The following is an 18,464-nucleotide window of genomic DNA, read 5'->3' as shown; positions in this document are numbered from 1 at the left end:
CCCCCATCTCTCTCTCTCTCTCTTTATCTAGCTAGCTTCGGAGGGCTCCCCATTAGTGAAGATTTTTATGAATACTGTATCAGCTTTCTTCAGTTCTCTCTCTCTCCACACACACACACACACACACACACACACACACACACACACACACACACACACACTTCCTCTCTAACTCTCTCTCTCTCTCTCTGCCTGCCTGTTCCCTTGCCAACACAGGTCTGCCTACCCTACTTGACAAGTTGCCAGAACGCACTCCATACTTAAGGTACCTGCCTGACAGACGGATTTATTAGGTTTGTGTGTGTGTGTGTGTGTGTGTGTGTGTGTGTGTGTGTGTGTGTGTGTGTGAGAGAGAGAGAGAGAGAGAGAGAGAGAGAGAGAGAGAGAGAGAGAGAGAGAGACGATCTAACCCTTGCTGCTCAGTCACATAAGCTGAAGCAAATTATTATTGTTGTGGAGAGGTACAAGAGTTACTATGCTCTCTCTCTCTCTCTCTCTCTCTCTCTTTCTGTGTGTGTGTGTGTGTGTGTGTGTGTGTGTGTGTGTGTTAAAGGGTAAAAGATTAACACTTGGGTGATACGTGAGAAAATTACTGATGGGAAGTTAAGCTAATCTCTCTCTCTCTCTCTCTCTCTCTCTCTCTCTCTCTCTCACACACACACACACACACGCACACACACCTGTGGAGGCCAGGTGTGTCAACGATTTCCATAATACACGGTAAACAACACCTGTGCAAGGCAGGTACTGAATGCTACTGACTTGCAACACTTGTTTACCTACCAAGTATAGCCTAAACAGGTGTGTACATGATAAGTATATGTCCTTCATAGCCTGGTTACTGACAAGGATCTCTGCCTGTTATTCTATCACTGTGTTGTAGTAGCAGTAGTAATTGCAGAAGTTACTGAAGAAGTAGTAGTAGTAGAAGTTGTAGTAATAATACCGGTAATAATAATAATAATAATAACTAGAAAGCACACAGAGAGCGCAAACCTCCGCCAATGCCAGTACCACTAAAATGGGTCCGGATCTTGACCCATGCTCACTCCTCCACATTTTTATTGAAATTCATCGAGAGCCTTTGGAGATATTGTGAGGGATACACAGGATCCGGATGCGCCCCAATATTTAAGGAAATGCTTGACCCATGGCCCACCCTTCCACAAAATTTAATTGAAATTCACTAAGAACTTATGGAGATACCGTGTGGATAAACAAACAGAAAACACAGATGAATAGATAACCTCCCCCAAATTCGTTGGCGGAAGTAATAATAATAATAATAATAACAATACTACTACTACTACTACTACTACTACTACTACTAATAATAATAATAATAATGACTATTACTGTTAACTGTAGTATTATTATTACATGGTAACATTTATTTCAAAATACTTTCCAAACTTAAGAAAGCTGATACAGTACTCATAAAAGTCTTCACTAATGGGGTGCCCTCCGAAGCTAGCTAGGTAGATTGAGAGAGAGAGAGAGAGAGCGCTCGGCCTTAAGGAATTAAACCTTCACCATGTCCACACCGTCTGACTTACAATGTTTTCAGTCAAAGGTTAGAATCCACTGAGAATCCCCCTTATCTCTCTCTCTCCCTCTCTCTCTCTCTCGACCAAAAATAACCTACGCCTCTAAATTATTCCAAGAAACTCTACACTTGCGTCATACATCGATATTCGATTCTGTGCCAAGAGCTTGTGTGTGTGTGTGTGTGTGTGTGTGTGTGTGTGTGTGTGTGTGTGTGTGTGTGTGTGTGTGTGTGTGTGTGTGTGCATCCTCCATTGACTGTCGTACTGTTCACCAGTTGCTTATTAATCACCCAAAGAGATTTGATCCGAATGACGTTATCGTTTACCTACTCCCTCTCTCTCTCTCTCTCTCTCACACACACACACACACACACACACACACACACAGCTACAATTTATACACTTGAATACAGTTTAGGACAAGGTGCAAGCTAACAAGGACGAAGAGTTTTCCTGTTCAAAGTAATCGGAAGTGAAGGGAAGTCATCAGAACCACATAATCCTACTCCTCCTTCGTACTGAGGACACTGAGGGAGAAGAATACCCTCTAAAGACATTGTAATTGCTTGAGACGTGAGAAAATCTGAGAAGGAAATAGAGGAACAGACCCGAAAGAATTTTTTTTTACGAAGAGGACACCTGTAGTCTGGTGTATGGATTATTAATTTATTTGTGAAACTTTTCCTTCCTCTGCTCATCATGTTAAATCAAAAAAAGTACAAAATAAAGAAAGCCTAAGAGGTGTTCACTAGATATCTCCAAGGGAAACAGGAGGGAAAAAAGACGGAAAGTTAATGGAAAAGTATTTGGTGATGTGCCAGAAGGAACAGGAAGTATTAGGAATAAGATGGGTGAGTGAGTGAGTGGGTGGATGTGTCGGTGGGTGAGTGGGTGGATGTGTCGGTGGGTGGGTGGGTGTGTCGGTGGGTGGGTGAGTGAGTGGATGGATAGATGGTTATGATACTGGATGGACAGATGGATGGTCACGATGCTGCTGAGGATAATGATGAACAGGTAAGCACGTGATGACGATGGCATAATAACCACCACTACGTTGCTAAAGATGATAACAATGGATAAGCCAGCAGAGATACGATAAAGACTACTGTGATAAGAGCAGATGGGGTGTTGAAGGTAGGCTTGGTAGCGGCGATATATGGAGTAAGGTAGAGGTAGGGGGGATGGGACGAGGGATGCATTAGTGAGGGGTGAATCAGGCGACAAAAATTCAACTCCAGTATCAAGACCAACATACACTTACACCCACTTTTTTCTTCATACACCTACACCATAAAACTTTTTTCTACATCACTCACTGCATCTTTTCAACCAAACCTCTTCTCCTCCTACCCACCAACCAATATATACCAGAACCAGCAGTGTGGGATGGTGAGACGAGTGAGGATGAATCGGTATGTGAGTCGGGGTTCTGGGGATCGTGATGAGTAAGGGTAGGAGTGGTGAGTCTATGGATAGGGATGCAGCAGGGTGATGGGTAAGAGTACAGCAGTGGATGGGGAGGTTAGGTGTATGGGTAGAGGTAAAGGAAGGCTGGTGGGTAAGGGATATGGGTAGGGGTACGGTGACAGCAGAATGGCGTCTGGTGGTAATGGGTATGGGCAGAAGGGTAGACGGTGTGGATTGGTACCGTATACTGTATGTGTGGAAAAGTGGGGTAGGTATAAGTCTGGGGAGGGAGGGCCTGGGGTATGATGGTGGTATGGGGATGTGGGTAAGGGCAAAGTAGAGAGATGGCACAGGTTACTAAGCAGGGGCTGGTGTATAGTCACATGGCAACCACACACCAGGCCTAACACCGCCTCTACAGAGGTCAATGCACCCACGATATACCACACAAACCTGGGGAGGGTAGGGGCAGGTGTGAGGGGGGGAGGAGGTTATATTCGTGAGGTGTAAATCAGCAGTGAGCGAAGAGGATCTGTAATGTCCTTGATACAAAATAGTGGTGTGAGGAAGGATGTTACAAGATGACTGCATGGTGTTTTAATCTTAACATAACGTCTGGGTGGCAGTTTGGTGGGTGTCTTAAATTTAACATAACGTCTGGGTGGGAGTTTGATGGGTGTCTTAAATTTAACATAACGTCTGGGTGGGAGTTTGGTGGGTCATACTTGCAAAATGTCGAAATACAATGATAAGGATACTGACGATGTGTGTGGAGTGCACATGGTGGAGGGGGGCGGAGACGATGCTAATGAAGGTTATATTAAATCACACACACACACACACACACACACACACACACACACACACACACACACACACACACACACACCGCCTGACTAGAGGTATTAAGTATCAAAGAATAGGGAAAAGAATGTACCGTGGAAAAGTATGAAATATATAAAAGGATGGATTGCAAAAAAAAAGTATGGAATGCATATAAAACTATCCATCTATAACCAGAAGCCTTAATCCCGTACGGAGTGGCCACAAACAAACCGACTTCATGTCACCCTGTCCCACTGCCATTTCGCTGCCCTCCCCCCGACTTACACCCCCCTTCACATACCTCTCTGTGGAATGTACAAAAATCAAGGGAAGTCATGTGGTAGACTATATAAGAAATCAGGAGCTAAATCTATGTTAAAAGGCAAGGACTGACAAACTTACGGGGTGTCAGGAAATACGGAATGCCAAAGAATATGGAATGTCAGAAAGTATGGAATGTGAAGAGGCTCCTAGCGTTCAACCCCCCAAAATTAGTGGGGCTCGAATCCACCCCAGAACGACCTTTTAATGTGAGGCCAGTGCCAAACCGACAAAGCCACCGTGTAAAGGGAGTAAATGCCCCCTCCCCCTTTCTTCTCCCTTTGCACGTACAGTTATGCAGTAAAATACATTCGCCTTTATTACATGTTACTATTTATATGTGGGTGATCGTGTGCACCTCTGACTATACTCCTTTCGCCTTACCCTGGCTCAGATATTCGTCCTTTTGCAGCTTATTTTACGTAGCTCAGTGGCAGAAAAGATGCTACTGCTCTACATCCTTTCTATACACTTATTCGTGACCAGTAAGATAACATTATGGTACATCTATTGCTACAGTTCAGAACTAGATGGAGACGGCAATTTCAGGCCAAGTTTGAGTAAAATGCGTACCGGTATCTATCTATCTATTGCCAGACGCCTCAATCTCGCAGGGGGTGGCCACAAACAAATCGCCTCCATGTCGCCCTGTCCCCCACTATTTCACTACTACAGCTACCTGATTCAAGCATCTGTAAATCAAGCAATGAGAAACAGCCAGAAGTGAACAGATTTTTATATGTGACTAAAGGTACCCAGTTGATGGTAAGAACAGAACAGCAATCTTCTTTAGTGCAAATGATTCTCCATGCGATTAACAAAGACGTTTAAGTGTACATGTGGCATAATCAACTAAATCTATCTACCTACCTATTTATCTATATTTATCTATCTACAGCCGGACGCCTTAATCCCGTAAGAGGTGACTACAAACAAATCATTTCCACATCCCCCTGTCCTATACCATCTCACTGCCCTCCCTCCAACCCACACCCTTCTCTCACATCCCTCCACTTCTTCCTGACAACTCATCCTTCGTCTCCCCCTTCCCCTGTCCCCCTCCACCTCACTCTCCTAGTCAGTCTCTCATCCTCTCCACATGTCCAAATAATTCTCCACTCATTCCAGCTCATCCTTCGTCTCCCCCTTCCCTTGTCCCCCTCCAGCTCACTCTCCTAGTCAGTCTCTCATCCTCTCCACATGTCCAAATAATTGACAGAGAAAATAAAGGCGGTAACATTACATTCCTTACTCCTTTCGAGACGCAGGGGCCCGGGGCTAGGCCAATCAATGTCCCTGAGAGCATTAAAAAAAAACTATGGTCAGCCGTGTTTGAAGGGAAGGGTAACACTGGCACCCACCTCTCTCTCTCTCTCTCTCTCTCTCTGATGTAGGTTTGGTTAATTAATTGCTTTCGACAACAGACAGCAGAAAAGAGGGTAAGTCTCTCTCTCTCTCTCTAATATAAACCTGGCTAAATGACTTATGGACAATATATAATAAAGACAATAGGCAATAGCGTCTTCCCTCTCCCCCTCTCTGATGTGGACAAGAGACAGCAGAGAAAGGTGGTAACAGTGCCCCCCCCTCCCCTTCTCTTTCACCCCCATACCCCGGGGGAGGTAAAAGTGCCCCCCCACCCTTCTCTTTCACCCCACACCCCAGGGGAGGTAAGTCTCCCCACCTTCTCTTCCACCCCCAAACCCCCGTCACCCCCTCCCCTTCCCTTTCACCCCCAAACCCCAGGGGAGGTAAAAGTGCCCCCCCCACCCTTCTCTTTCACCCCCACACCCCAGGGAAGGTTAAAGTCTCCCCACCTTCTCTTTCACCCCCAACACCCCCCCCCCCAGCCAGCCATGCAGCCAGCACGTGACCTTGGCCAAAAACCCACGTATTCTTAGCACGCCGCCTGTGTTTACCAGTTAGTTTCACGGCCCTCCACGCTGCACCAGCCTAATCACCTCACTTTACCCTGGAAGAAAGTGACTGACATGGATAGCACATCACTCTCTCTCTCTCTCTCTCTCTCTCTCTCTCTCTCTCTCTCTCACCACTTTTACATTCAGATCCCGTTTTTATTCACCTCAATCACTTCACTTTAACATGGAAGAAAGTGACTGACAAGGATAGTAACACCACGCTGACACAACCAACACTTTTACATCCAGATCCCCAGTTTTTATTTATTTTTTTATGCGAAGAAGGAACCTAAGGCCAGACACGAGTACAGAAGTGAGTGATATTTCGCTGGCTTTTCTCTCCCGACTGTGGAAGGTGCTATATAAACTATTTCTATGTGATACCAATTAGTAGACAATAAAAGGGTATATGAGGGATGGATATAAGGGAGGGGGGAGTGAGCTGGAGGGAGGGCAGTCAAATGGTGGGTGACAGAGCGACATGAAGGCGTTTTGTTTGCGGCCACCCTCTGCGGAATTAGGGAGTCGGGCTATAGACAGATAGATAGGTAGATGAAGGAAGGATACTCTGTCTTTTGGAAGTAAGAAATAAGGAAGGCAAGGCACAAAACTGACAGAGGAGTGTCGAGGAGGCGTTTTGTCTGCGGCTACCCTCTGCGGAATTAGGGCGTCGGGCTACAGATAGATAGATAGATAGATAGATGAAGGAACGATACTCTGTCTTTTGGGAGTAAGAATTAAAGCAAGACAGAACTGATAGAGGAGTGTCGAGGTGGCGTTTTGTCTGCGGCCACCCTTTGCGGAATTAGGGCGTCGGGTTATAGATAGATAGATGAAGGAAGGATACTCTGTCTTTTGGGAGGAAGAAATAAGGCAAGACACAAAAATGATAGAGGACTGTGGAGAACTTTTGCACGTGCCTGTACATACAAACACGTGTGACGCTACTTGCAACCAGACCAAGAGTTTTTATGTGGATATTTATGGGAGTTATGCAATAGGGTGGTGGAGGAGGCGGAGGAGGAGGAGGAGGAGGAGGAGGAGGAGGAGGAGGAGTGGTGGTGGTAGTAGTAGCAATTATGGTAGTAGCAGTAATAAAACTAGTAATAGAAGAAAATATGACGAAGTAGTAGTAGTAGTAGTAGTAGTAGTAATGGTCGTAATAACAAAAAAAGTAGTACTAGTAGTAGTAACAGTAGTAGTAGTAGTAGTAGTAGTTGTCGTTGCAGTGGTGGTGGTGGTGGTGGTAGTAGTAGTAGTAGTAGTAGTAGTAGTAACAAATACAACACCGCTACAAGTACAGCTCAGTACACGTGGCACCACAAACAAGGTCCACGTCAACTTATAACTGCCCAATTCTAGTTCTACAAGGATAAATCGCTAAGGCTAGGTTATTACGGGCGTTAAGACATACCGTACACAATTATCACAGCTAAAAAAATCGCGAGAGAGAGAGAGAGAGATTTAACAGGATGTGGGTCCATGGGGTTACATCAGAGGGTTGGTTGGAGAACACTGCTCACCTAACAGCTACCACTCGGGGAAGAGCGACTGGTCACTTCCCCTTCAAAAGACTGGTGTGAGTGTGGTTAAGGGACCCCTATAGTAAATACAGTACGTTTCTGACCAGGCAATATAGGATTTGATATGGCCATGGGGAGAGGATGGAGAGTGAGAGACAGACGAGGAGAGTATATGTGAGTGAGGTGGAGGGGGAGGCCAAGGATGAGATGATGGAATGGAATAGAGAGGTATAAGAGAGAGGGGGGGGGGTGAGCTGGGAGCAGGGTAGTGAAATGGCGGGGGAGAGGGCGACGTGGAGGCGATATGTTTGTGGCCACCCCGTATGGGATTACAGCGTCTGGCAATAGATAGACGGATATAGACACCAAGAGACAAAGACTGATAAAAAGATATAGATAAACAGATACAGAGAGACAACGACGTAAAGACTGAATGACGATAAGTGAGGTGAATGAGAAGTATCCATCCCTTCATCTGATGGCGTACAATTCAGGGCTCTTGCTAACTGCCGATCGTTGCCAGTCATTTGGCTCCTAAGGTTTCAGATTTACGAGCCCAATAAATTTTGTGGAAAAGCTGGCTACGAGCCGAAATATTTTACGAGAAAAAAATATAATTACTTATTAATTTACACATTGTTTATTTTTAAACCTTCACAATGGCAACAAGGAAAGACTTCATAATCGATCACAACGTACTTTTGTGTTCATTTAAGTGAGATTTACTTATTTTGTAGTTTACTGGGTTTTGAAGTGGATGTATTTTTTCCTCGACAAAAGGCGACTTGCAGGGAAAATTTGTTCGCCGAGGGAAAAAAATCCTTGCATCTGCGAGTTGTGGCTCGTCAAACAAGAGCCCTGCATTTACATTTTTGCTTACTCAAGGCAAATTCCATGAAACCTACAGGGCCTCTTTTGTAGTGAACGTACTGAAGAAGGCGTATCTGATCTACCTGCTCGAAAAGCCTATTTATCTATCCGTATGGGGTGGCCACAAACAAATCGCCTCCATGTCACCCAGTCTCCTGTCATTTCGCTGTCCTCCTCCCAAAAACCCCTCTCTCGCATATACCGACTCCATTCCTCCATCTCATTCTCAGCCTCCCCTTCCTTCTTCCCCTTCCTCACTCACTCTCCTAGTTAGTCTCTCTCAGTCCGAAATACCGATAAATAAAACAATTTGGAGACGGCAAGACAAAAATAAAACACTACGCCATGAAACTAAGGAGGTGGATATATGAATGTGATGAATAATGAGAGGGGAAGAGTGAATGAATAGAGAGGGGATGAGTGAATGAATAGAGAGAGGGAATGAGGGTATGAATAATGAGAGGGAATGAGTAAATGAATAATGAATGAGAGGGAATGATTGAAAGGACAGTCAATGAGGGAATGAACAATGAATAATGAGAGGGAATAAGTGAATGAACAATGAATAATGAGAGGGAATGAGTGAATATGAATCATGGGAGGGTATGGAGGGATGAAAAATGAATGAGATGGAAAACGGGAATGAACAATGAATGAGAGGGAATAAGTGAACGAACAATGTGAATGAAGAGTGAATGGACAATCTCATGGGCCAGATCTCAATCAAATAAACACTATTAATATTCCACAACCTCCACATCCCAGCTCAAACCATCACACTAGTCAAGAGGGAAAGAATCCTAGTATGTATTCAATATGGACGGTGGGTACTAGTGCTTAAGAGGTGACATGTGAAGCTGTGTGGTACGAAGGAGGACTGTTAGGTTAGGGTACAGGCACTAAAATCTATTTCAAGAGTATCGCGTACACATAGACATATACGTACACACATACATACATACATACACACACACACACACACACACACACACACACACACACACTCTGTCTCTCTCTCACACACACACACACACACACACTCTCTCTCTCACACACTCTCTCTCTCTCTCTCTCTCTCAATGACGCAACACCACTATAAATGAATGAATGTATGATTACCATGAATGAAAGCATGTGAATGAATGTGTAAATGAATGCAGCGTGAATAAAGAGGTATGAATGAATAAGTGAGTGAAAAAAAAATAATGAATGACAAGTATAAACAAATGAATGAGGGAGTGAAAGTGGTGTGAGTGAATGGCGTGAATGAGGTGTGAATCTCTCTCTCTCTCTCAGCAGATGCTCGGTACCCGCCTGTTAAAATCCGGCACGAGCAAGTTTGGAAAGGTCATGTGTGTGTGTGTGTGTGTGTGTGTGTGTGTGTGTGTGTGTGTGTGTGTGTGTGTGTGTGTGTGTGTGTGTGTGTGTGTGTGTGTGTGGAGAGAAAGAGAGGCTGGAGGGGGGAGGGGCGGGAGAGGGAAAAAGGGTGAGGGGAGAGGGAGATAACGTGGGGAAGGGCAGAGAGAGAGAGAGAGATAACGTTGGGAAGGGCAGAGAGTAGGCGTGAGATCTGGCTTAAACTGACTTGGTCACGTTTTAAATGAGCTCTCTCTCTCTCTCTCTCTCTCTCTCTCTCACACACACACACACACACAGGCGCACATGTATACACAACACATAATGATGCACAAGTGTACAAGGCTCAAGTTACCTACCTACACACACACACACACACACACACACGTATACATAAAAACAAAAGGTAAACATAAAGACACAACACATACATGCACATACGTATACAAACGCAACGAAATATCCTCAGGCACACACCACTGGCACGTGTCCAGGTATCCACACACACACACACACACACACACACACACCTCTCTAACATAAAATCAATGTTAATTTGAAGTGATAAACAGTTGGAATATGAAGGCGAGAGTGGCATCGTTAATGAGTAGGGACAAACAAATAATGTTCTAAGGCTGCTCCTGACAAGATGCTGCGTCAGACATTAAAGATAGACTGACAGACAAACGCAGACATACAGATGGCGATAGATACTGATAGATTTACTGTACAAGTGAAATATTTTAAAGAATATTTACTGCGTGAGGGTCAGGATGGAAGCTTTGGAGGGATACAAAATCGTCTATCTATCTATCTATCTATTGCCAGACGCCTTAATTCCGTGGGGGGTGGCCACAAACAAATCGCCTCCATGTCGCCCTGTCCCCAGCCATTTCACCGCCCCTCTCCCAGCTCACACCCCCCTCTCATATACCTCGACTGGGAGTAAAAAGGATGAACTAAAAGATGTTGTCTCAACAGTAGTAGTAGTAGTAGTAGTAGGAGTAAGTAGTTGTGGCAGCAGTAGTAGTAATAGTCATAGTAGTAGTAGTTAGTAATTGTGGTAGTAATAGTTAGCAGTAGTAGTCGTGGTAGTAGTAGTGGACTGGCAACCCCAAGCTCATCTCTAGCCTGGTGGACTGCAGGCTGAAGTTGCCCCTCTCCTGCAGCCCACCATCCTCCTACCCTCCTCCCGTGGGGTTAGGGAGGGAACTGAGGGAGGTCTGTTTAACTAGGCAGCTCCACCACCCATTATATCAGTGCCACCACATGAAGGCGTCCCTCTCATCCAAGGTGAAAAAAGTCTGGGAGAAGCAATATTCAAGGTGGCCCAAAAATTGCGCTCCACCAGACACTCTCCTGCCAATATCTTACGTGCTGAGGGAACGGATCAGTCTGCTGGTGTGGGCGTGGAGTAGGGGTACAAAATGAATATATGACGCAGGACAGACATGAGAAGAGCCCTGCTGAAGTGGAAAGGGAGTGGTATATACGGACCACCCTGTACAATGAGCTGAAAGGCATACAGAATTTTCTATACCCAGTAAGAAAAGTTTCCAAGGTGAATATTTTGATCTGAAGTTGCATAAAGAAAGAAAAAGAAGGGAACGAGTGCCAAAGGTAAATAAATTAAATAAATACAGGTAATCAAACTAAATGGTTACAGAGGAGGACTGCCAAATACTTCACAACATGGTACGGTATTTCCTTTGACGAATAAAACAGCTGGAAAAAATTGTGGTGAAAATATTAAAAGTACGAGTATTAAGAGGCATTTATATAATTTGTTCCTGGTATCTCCACGATATTTTGTTCAACTTACAAGTCCCCAAATACTGAAGAGATTAATGAAAGTTGTACCTAACTCCTCCAGTTGCAAAAGTCTCTCCAAAGTTGAATATAATAGTCTGGAAGTAGCAGGAATATATCGTACTGTAACACTACGTCAACAGTGTCAAAACCCCTTCAGTAAGACAGGATTCCTCAGCTAGGAAAAAAAAAGTCTGGAGATGGCTGGAGTAAAGTGCTAAAAATAGAACCGTACTAAAAATGTTGAAAGGGAAAAAAAATGACATAGTACTTGGATGTTTAAGACTAGAATGTCACAGAAACTGAAAGGATTAAAAGGAAAAAAATTATGGACTTGCAACTTTGATTAAAGCAAAGGCATGTGAAAGCAGAATCATCATAACCTACCTTCACTGGGAGAAGGTAGAGTCTCTTGCGGTAGGTCTTGAGGCTACAGATGAAGCAGGTGTAGTTGTAGGTGTCGTAGAGGCGGGCGTAGTGGGCCACCTGTTCCTTTTCATACCGTTGCCACTGCAGGATCAAGGAATGGAAGCAGCAGTGGCAGGACAGGACGCAAGACTCATCCACACGTGCCTCAGGATGGGCTGACTGGTGCTTGGCTAAAAATGGGAAGAATGGTTCGGTGCCCACTGGTTTACTGCGCAATGCATATGTTTGGCCCGGCTTGGAGTGGAAGCTGCACACGAAGCAGTTGATGGCGATGTTAAGTGCTCGCTGGGTGGTTATGACTGGTAGGGTAGGGGTACTGGTGTCACTCTCTGTTGGAACCACTTCTAAGGTGTGTAAGGGTTGGCCATTGTATCCACCTGGTTTTTTATTGTCCAATGATGTGCTCTTCAGGTGAGCCTCGGCGGCTGAGGAGAAACAGTGAGGTGGAGAGCCATCCGCCGTGGGTGACATGCCTGGTGAGGATAAGGAGGGTCCAGGGGTGAGGCGTGGTGAGGGTGAGTTGATGGACATAACTCTGAGTGAGAACTGGCGGTGTTCCTCGGCAACCTTGTCCTTCTCGTACTCGGCCCACTGGTTGGTGAGATGCTGGTGACACAGGGAGCATGCCAGCACACGGCCACCCTCAACCACACTGTTCTGACCAATCCGCGGCAGATGCTTCAGGAAGGAGAAGTACATGCGGTCCTGTGTGGCACTCTCTGGCACCATGGAGAGCCAGTGCATGGCCTGCCGTGCATGGTTCTGGTGGCACAGGTAGCACGTGGCTTCCTCCACCTGACTATCAGTGTCCCGGCATGTTGTTGGGGCCGAGACAGAGGGCGGCCGAGGCACCAGTGGCAGTGCAGGGGTCACTGCCATATTGCCACTCTGCTCACTGCCACCAGCCACCCCACCATTACCATCATCTGTGCTGCCTCGTGTAGGGGACTTTCTGGTAGCATCTGTGTGGGCCTGCAGGGAGATGGTGTGTGAGCAGGATGAACACACCTGCACCATGCCCTGTGGGGAGATCGGTGAGGCTCCCTCAGGTGGCTCCAGCTTCTCAAAGAATGGGTAATATGGCTCCTTTTCTGAGTTGGGGCGGCAGTATAGGAGGCAGAGTGCACTGGAGGGGTGCTCACGGCCACACTTGTAGCACACGAACCCAGTGGAGTCTTGTACCACGGATTTGGTTCGCCGCCTGAGGGAGTAGTCTCTCTTAGCATGTGGCACTTTGTGGGCTTCATAAGTATCCCACTGTGCCTGTAAGTGTCGCACACAGTCCCGGCAAGCCTGTACTCGCCCTGACGCCTCCATGGGGTGAGACTTGCTGGGTCGGGGATGCTGTGTGAGGCTTGGGAAGAAAGGACAGGCACCGCTCTGCTGTGTGGCATAGATGTCAACAAGTGTGCCCTTCTTATGGTGGTCGCCACACACATAACAAACCTCTGTGGTGGCATTCTTGTCAGGCATCCGCAGGTCCAGCACCTCTGTCCTGCCCCCGCCCCTCTCCCTGGCTGGCTCATCCTCCCGTTCACGCTTGACACCGCGCCGTCCCTCCAGTGACAGGTCCAGTGCCTCCTGCTGCGTGCCCACCTGTGGCGCCGCTAAACCCAAGGGCAGAGGTGGTACCCCAGGAGGTGGAAGGGGCAGGCTTGGGGGCTGGGGCTGAGGAGGGTTGATCCGGGGTCGCTTCACCTCCACAGGAGGGGCTATCGCAACGGGTGTGTGAGGAGGTGGGTGGGGCCTGGTGCTGCCACTGGGGCCCTGACGCTTCACCTCAGGAGCTGGGGCCGGGGCAGATGGTGGGGCAGGGGGGTCTGGGGTGAGACCCAGCAGCTGAGAGGCATACTCACTCTGGACCCCAACCTCCACCCCAGTGTAGGGCCCATTATCCACACGTTTGAGCCAATAGATGCGCTTCACCGGTGGCACTTTATCCCTCTCATACAGCTGCCACTGCTGTCTCAGGTACGAGTAGCACAGATAGCAGGAGCGAACAATGCCCTCTGGTGTGGGTGGTTCACTGCCATCGGGAGGCTCGTGAGTCTCCAGGAATGGGAAGTATGGTCCTGAGGAAGGCTGCTGTCGCACGGCCAGAGGGTACTCGGCACAGCGTGGACACCCACACACGTAGCAGGTGGAAGGCGGCTTCGCACTGTCACTCCCCTCAGGGCGCACCAACACAGGCTTCATCACCACAACCCACAGTTCTGATTGCCACCACACCTGTAAGAGGAAAGTATGGTTAGTATGGCTTTGCCGCAGTAACAAACATACTAACCAATTTTTTAAAGCTCAGGGAACTGCACCACTCTGACAAACTAAATATGAAGTTGTAGGTGCATGAAATTCAATGTGCCTCAGTTATGAAACACCAGAAATGAGTCTCCTTGGTTACTAGTCAAATCAAACCTCAAAACTGACTACACTTGGCCATTAAAGACACCTTAAAAACAGGGTCACTACAATCTACAGAATGAGCAGAGAGAGAGAGAGAGAGAGAGATCACGTCACCTATCAAACAGCATTCCCAGTGAAATATACGAAATTCTTCACACATCACTCAAGCCTTCAAAATCTTAGCTCCACCCAAAACACAAAGCCATCTGTACACATTTATCTTACCTTCCTACATCCTCTTCTCTCTCTGATCAGCTTCCTCCTTTCCATTTCTCACTCCCTACCCTTATCCTTTCTCCTCCTCCTGCCCTTTCCCTCCCTTACCTTCTCCCATCCCCCTCTCTCTCTCTCATCGCCTTCTTCCTTTCCATTTCTCACTCCCTACCCATATCTTTTCTCCTCTTGCCCTTTCCCTTAGGCTATACAGTAACCTCTTTCTACGTTTTTCCATTCCCTCTCCTGTCCTTTCCCTTTTCCCTACTTTTCTTTACATCCTCCCCTCCTCCTCCCTCCCTGTCTCCTCTCTTCTTCCTCTTCCCATTCCACTGCTCACGCTACTTAGTCCAGAATACGTTATGAAGAGTAATTGCAGTAGTTTCCACCTTTCCTTCCCTCTCTTCCTACCCCTTGTCTTTCTCATTTTCCCTTTCCTCCTCCTCCTCTTCTTTCTCCTCCCTCTTTCCTTTTCCTCCTTCTCTTCTTTCTCCTCCCTCTTTCCCTTTCCCCCTCCTCCTCTTCTTTCCCCCTTTTACTCTTACTCCTGCAACAACTCTGATCAGCAACACCGTATGAAAAACAAAAACAAAAACAAATTCGATCAGTTTCCTATTTTCCCCTCCTTTATGCCTTACCTTTTTCTCTCCATTCCCTCCTGATTTTCCTCATCACCTCTTTCTCCTTCCTCTATTTCTTATCTTTTTCTCTCCCTTCCCTCCTGACTTTCCTCACTACCTCTTTCTCCTTCCTCTATTTCTTACCTTCTTTCCTTTCCCTCCTGACTTCCCTCACTATCTCTGTCTCCCTCCTTTATTCCTTACCTTTTTCCTTCCCTTCTCTCCTGACTCTCCTCACTACCTCTTTCTCCTTCCTTTACTCCTTACCTTTTTCTCTCCCTTCCCTCCTTTCCCTCCCTCCTCCCCTCACTCACGTCGCTAGGTATACTATGGCGGCAAGAACCCAGAAAGAAAAAAGTGATATCAAACCAACACCAGCTCAAACCAGACAGTTTTATCAGGGGGGGACTGATAAGAATTAAGAGGGGCTTAGTTCTTCCGCTGGACCTTGCACTTTTACCGGAGAGACAGAGAGAGAGAGAGAGAGAGAGAGAGAGAGAGAGAGAGAGAGAGAGACTAAAAAAATATACAGAGGAACAACGATCTTCTCACTTTCGCCTGAACATAATTTACAACAAGCGAAATACGATGAAAAACCTACATCTACTAGTGCGCTTCAAATGGGTCGTCTTTTCCGCTATTTATTCGTCACCCTGGAAAGATAATTGCTTTCTCTCTCTCTCTCTCTCTAGTGATGATCAAAGTTCGCCGCTCAACTCCTGCCTTCATTGTGGCTTGCCTTCCATAATCGTCATTCCTCTCAACACGACAGAGAAAATATCCCTCTTGATACTCTTCTGTGCTTCATATTGCTCTCTCTCTCTCTCTCTCTCTCTCTCTCTCTCTCTCTCTAAGGTGGACACTGGTACGTACGTAGGTGGGTAGAAGGATAGATGAAGAAACGAGAAAGACAGACAGATAGATAAAGAGATAGATAAGCAGATACGTGGACAGACAAAAGTGGCTATAACGACCCTCTCCGCTCCCCCCCCCTCAAAAAAATAAATACAATAAATAAATAAATAAATAAATAAAATAAGGCTCGTGCTGATAAATATGGCATAAACAGACTGTCAAACTACACGTGTTACTGATGACCTAAAAAACCTTGACTGGCAGACACGAAAAGATAGTGAGCTGGTGGTGAATGGGTATAGATAGATAGATGGATAGATAGACAGACAGACAGATGGCCAGACAGACACACACAGATTGATAAACAGGTTCAAACACAGGCAGATCGATAGACAGACACCGCAGACATATATTGTAGTTTGACAGATACAGACTGACAGACGGACAGATAAAAGATGCAGCAGATAGACAGACACCCGTATATATAGATAGGCAGACAGACACACAGACGGATAGTTAGATGGACAGGTAGGTGTAGTAGCGCTTCCGTGAGGGGTGCCTAACAACACTAATAGGTCTATTCTGGTGATAAGGAAGATGCCAAGGTGCTCCACGTGCTGCTGATAACACACGAGTAAAACACCTCGCCCAGACTGGCTGCGTCGGGTGTGGGGCCCAGGTGGAAAGATATTGGGGATGTTGGTGAATGTGGACAGATATAGCTGTGATGGCTTGAGATATCGTATCGTTTATAATGGCTCCAACGTGCTTGCATGCGTCGGCCATGGTCACCTAATCAGGGCCCAGAAGGGGGGGGGGGGCACCTTGGAACAATCGCCGGGTCCCAGGCCCAAGAGGGGGGCCCGCGTCCTCCCAGATAGTGTTAAGAGGGTGGAAAATATAACGTGTATCATGTATAAAATGAATGGAGTGCAATTTGCATGTATAAAGTAATGCACGAATACACGACAAATGATAGTAAATTTTAATGTATTCATTTGTTTCCTTCCCTTACTATTATATCTCATGTTTCCTTACATAATTCCTTGTAGTTATTATCGTTGTTTTATAGACAGGAGGGGGAAGGTGCTATGGCGCCCCATGATTCTTTTGGCAGTACATCAGAGTACCGTTCATAATGGTCTGGCAGCAGTCTAATCGTATGCTGAACTCTGAGTAGCTACAGTTTTCAGAGCGAGGGGGACCCGTAGACGATAATCTTGCTCCGGGTCTGGTGATGGCTGTCGGTAGCCCTGCACCCAATGCCGGCTCTCCACGCTGCTTGATCTCTTGGCAGCCTCCCCCCCGACGTTCAACTTTCTCACCCTTCGTACCCATTTGTCATCCTCCATCCTCTCAACATGCCCAAACCATCTCGATCAACCCCTCCTCAGCACAGCACCAGTACACTCCAGTCCCACCTTTCCTCTAAACTCTTCTATCGCAATCCTAGCCCCCTTCCCCCGCGCCTCGTATTTAAGGAATCACTACAGTATACATTCACCTAATCATTGTCATTTCTGTACATTTGAGCCTGTATAGATAAAGATATAAACACACAGATACAGATAAACAGATGTGGATAGACAAGCAGATAGATACCAAGATAGACAGATATACACGCAGACATATGAAGACAGGCAGACAGATACCAAGATAGACATATACACACGCAAACATATGGATAGACAGGCAGATAGATACCAAGATAGAGAGATATACACGAGGAAATATGGATAAACAGGCAGACAGATACCAAGACAGACATACACACACGTAGACATATGGACAGACAGATACCAAGATAGACAGATATACACACGTAGACATATGGACAGACAGGCAGACAGACACCAAGACAGATAGATATACACGTAGACATATGAAGACAGGCAGACAGACAGACACCAAGATAGATATACACGTAGACATATGAAGACAGGCAGACAGATACCAAGACAGACATACACACACGTAGACATATGGACAGACAGGCAGACCAAGAACATAAGAACATAAGAACATAAGAAGAGAGGATAACTGCAGTAGGCCGGTTGGCCCATGCTAGGCAGCTCCTAGAAGAGTAACTGAACTACTAGAATGAGATAAGGATAGCAAAGAAGAAGGCTCTCCCCCGCCCTCCAAACCCTCCAGCCGAAGCCGGCAGGAAAAAGTCAGAAAGAACACCACGCCGTATAGAAAAACTGGCGTGGACATTTTACAGGAAAGTGTGAAAGGAGAATAGAGACTATCATAGTGTAACCTGAAAAGAAAATTTATTTTTGAATTAGTATTGGTTATAATATTTTCTTTATTCTATATCCACCCCTTATTTGTCATATGCTTATCTAGCCTATGCTTGAAACT

At 46.2% G+C, this 18,464-nt stretch overlaps 1 protein-coding gene across 3 annotated transcripts in view; it reads right to left on the bottom strand.

Moving 5' to 3' along the window:
• The window catches only part of LOC145395911 (uncharacterized), a 92,632-nt gene that overhangs the window by 18,867 nt on the left and 55,301 nt on the right, over window positions 1-18,464 (bottom strand). For all 3 annotated transcript variants that reach the window (XR_013896671.1, XM_080269437.1, XM_080269436.1), the window contains exon 2: window positions 11,965-14,235. Coding sequence is in view for 2 of the 3 variants with exons in the window: in XM_080269437.1 (XP_080125563.1) it covers window positions 11,965-14,202 (2,238 nt within the window). In the remaining variant the exon portion in view is untranslated. The remainder of the gene's footprint in view (window positions 1-11,964; window positions 14,236-18,464) is intronic.

Source organism: Coenobita brevimanus, chromosome 33 (assembly GCF_032717465.1).
Source record: "Coenobita brevimanus isolate Jiangsu-jjx chromosome 33, ASM3271746v2, whole genome shotgun sequence".
NCBI classification, from domain to species: domain Eukaryota; kingdom Metazoa; phylum Arthropoda; class Malacostraca; order Decapoda; family Coenobitidae; genus Coenobita; species Coenobita brevimanus.
The sequence above is the reverse complement of the archived record's forward strand: the minus strand, read 5'-3'. Positions and strand labels throughout refer to the sequence as shown.